This window comes from Salvia splendens, chromosome 18 (genome assembly GCF_004379255.2).
Source record: "Salvia splendens isolate huo1 chromosome 18, SspV2, whole genome shotgun sequence".
NCBI classification, from domain to species: Eukaryota; Viridiplantae; Streptophyta; class Magnoliopsida; order Lamiales; family Lamiaceae; genus Salvia; species Salvia splendens.
The window spans coordinates 20,975,258-20,978,620 of record NC_056049.1 but is presented as its reverse complement, the minus strand read 5'-3'; the positions used below and the strand labels follow the sequence as shown (position 1 = coordinate 20,978,620).

The 3,363-nt window shown below is 34.1% G+C and overlaps 1 protein-coding gene across 1 annotated transcript; it reads left to right on the top strand.

Moving 5' to 3' along the window:
• On the top strand, positions 1-495 carry LOC121776897 (pectinesterase inhibitor-like). The gene has a single exon (XM_042174047.1). The coding sequence runs from the start codon at positions 1-3 to the stop codon at positions 493-495; it is 495 nt and encodes a 164-aa protein (XP_042029981.1).
• Positions 496-3,363: the final 2,868 nt, after the last annotated feature.

Sequence of the window (3,363 nt, the reverse complement as noted above, 5' to 3'; positions counted from 1 at the left end):
ATGTCTTACTTGACCATAATCTTTGTTTGTCTAGCAATATTAAGTCAATGCCAAGCTGATTTGATAGGTGATTTTTGCGCCAAATCCAACAATCCCTCTCTATGCGTTCAAGTTTTAAGATCCGACCCTCGGTCCAGTGGAGCAAATGCTCGAGGACTGGCTGAGATCGCGCTTGAAAATGCAGTATCGGCCACACAAGCCTCGATAGACGTGGCCAAGTCAGTGTCCAATCCCGGCAACAAAGGAATAATTGACACATGCATCGAAGTCTTCGGCGATGCTGTGGACACATTGAATGAATGCAAGCCGTTGATACCGAAGCAAGATATGGGTAGCATCGGTACACTACGAATCAAAGGATCGGCAGCTCTAACTGATGTTAATACATGCAGCGATGAATTTGGAGCAAACGAGCCACCTCAATTGACACAAGCCAGTGCTAGGGCCTATACATTCGTTCAGTTGCTTCTCATTATTGCTAAAACATTGCAATAGCCAATTCATTGCAAATTGCAAGAGTAGGTTTTTAATTTGTTGTGTGCTAGTTAGCTAGTATGAGCCACTTATTTATTTCTGGTTTGAAATTATAATAAGTGATTTGATAAAACAAATAATTATCGTCGAATTATTTTGTTTTTTACCATCATTGGCCGACCGAGAGCGTCTTGTCATTCTTGGAGTATTCGTCATGGGCCGCAAATGTATTTGCGATTTGTAAAAACAACTCTCGCACATACCAAAAATACCCAATAATATTAGTTTATCATATAAAATTTAAATATGTGGTCTTGTTTATTAAGAAACATAGTCACATGGAAAATCTCAACTCAACTATCAAGGGCGACTAAAAAGAGCGTTGTCTCAAAAAGGTTTAAGCGATTAAAGTTTGTGGGTCAATTTGTCGTATTAAGAAAGTTGAAAGTTGAAAGTTGAAAGTTGAATATCAACTAGGTTGATTAAGCCCAATTCTAATTTCCGAATTAGAAACTCTAAGACTATAATTCAGTCCAATTAAATTGAAACTAAGCTAATAGTATAAAATTAAAATTGAATTAGATACTAACACAGGTTCAATTTTAAAATTGAATATGAAATATATAATCATCTCACTTTTTCATGTGAGAATAGAATGATTAGAACGTGAGGAATATAATCGAAAAATGTATGGGCTCCTAATATCCAGGCCCATTTCATGTTGGAAAATTAGAGAGATCATAATTACTAGCATATCATAATTTATAGATGCTACGTTTTTTATGTATAGTAATTATTTTAATATTTATTCAAAAAAATACTGGTGTATTACTTTTTACTAATTTTTATATACTAATTATTATTGTGGTATGCTTTACGTATTATGATTGGAGAAAACCTTATAATGCTTGATTTTATTTCAATTAAATGATTATATTGAAACTATTTAATTATTTGCTCATACTCGGGTAATTTAGAATTTTGGCTAAAATGATTACAAGAGTGCACTGAAAGTTAGTTGTTATATTATTAGTTCCAGAGAAAGAGCACGAAAGAATTCGAAAATCTTGTAATGAAGCTTGTTAATTAAGAATAAATTTATGCATGTGCAAAAAGAAGCATATAATTAATATAATAATATATCTGCATGTGATTTCCAGAATTGGTACGCAACCCAACGAAACTATATTAATTTTAGTTTAGTGGAGTTAGTAGAAAAAGATTTAGTTTAGTGTAGTCAGTAGAAAAAGATTTAGTTTAGTGTATCCCTGAATTCTTTATTAATAATTTAATATCATCAAACGTATAGTTTGTGGAAAAGGTGCTCGCAAAATTCTCATTCTCCTTGTTTTATTATAGACTAAAGGGCAAAAGTGATCCTGAACATATGACAACTTTATAATTTTGGTTCAAAATATTATCTTTTGAATTATTTGGTTCAACACAATTAAAAATGGGTCAGATTTAGTCCTTTTTGGACGGCGCCATTTAAATTTAACAGTCAACGGCTGTTTAGTTGATTTTGACCGGATTAAGGTACTAATTAGGTTTTATTAGACCTTAATTATAACCTAATATTTTGTCCAGAAAATTTTAAATGTAAAATACTTTAACTACAAAAAAATGCAAAAAAATACAAAACAAAATTTTTCTCACTTTTCTCAATATAGAGTTACGATGGGTAAATCAAACTGATCGAGTACAATTTAGTGTATATAAATTTCAACTTAATTAATAGTAGTAATAAATAAATTTAAATTGCATCCATAGATCTACTACGCAATCTACGTCCAATTTACACAAATTGAAACCAAATTCCAAGAAAAACTAAAATAGAATGAGCACAGATTCACACCGCCGCTCTTGGTGAGATTGTAGAAGCTTGAAGGCGGTGAGATTTTAGAAAGAGAAGGAGGAAGAGAAGCAGAGAGATGTGAGTTCGCCGTGGAGAAAAAAAGCAATAGGAGGAGATGGCCGCTACGTGCCGTCGCACGGCGGCTACGACAGCTGCACAGGCGGCAGAGTGAGAGAATCAGCGACAAGAGTGGGGAAGAAGAATAAGAAGGCGCCCCCTCTACTTTACAAAAATCTGATTTTCATTTTGTTAGGGTTAAGTTTATTTTCTGCTTTTTTAAAGGATATCATCTTCTTTAAATTTGTTTTTTTAGAATAATAGGAGTACTATATTATTTATGAAAAAATTTTAAAAATTCTAATCTAAAAACCTAATCCGGTCAAAATCAACTAAATAGCAGTTGACTGTTAAATTTAACGGTGCTGTCCAAAAAAGACTAAATTTGGCCTGTTTTCAATTGTGTTGGACCAAACAATTCAAAAGATAATGTTATTGATCAAAATCATAAAATCGTCATATGTTCAATATCATTTTTGGCTTTTACTCTTTACAGAGGCGGATCCAGGTGGGGTCGGCCGGGGTCGGCCGACCCCACCACCTGCCACGGAGTGCACCGGAAAGTTACTTTCTTCGGCCTCCGACCCTACGGCGTTCACGTCTCCGCCCCCGACTCACGTCCTCACGCTGTGTGAGATGATGAGGAGACTGATCAGAGAGAAAGGAAGGAAGTGAGGCAGCCGGATGGGTAGACTGTTGTCGAGAACAAAGGAGTTGGAGGGGAAGAGTCCTTCCGCAGTTTTTGTTTTCGAAGAGAAAGAGGAATGGTATTGGCGATGTCATTATTGTTTTCTCATCCCTATATTCACTCGTGAAATAGAATAAACCGGCATCAAGAATTAACCACCTACTTATATAAAGTAAATATTTCTTAATTTCTTCTACTCTTAGTTTTATAATTTAAATTTTCAACCTTATTATTCATATTCAATTTTTTTAATCTTTAAAAATTTGGTATGTTACAGAAAAATTATGAT

What these genes read in the sequence shown, in the direction of transcription:
- LOC121776897 (XM_042174047.1), top strand. Translation starts at nt 1, where the DNA reads ATGTCTTACTTGACCATAATCTTTGTTTGTCTAGCAATATTAAGTCAA.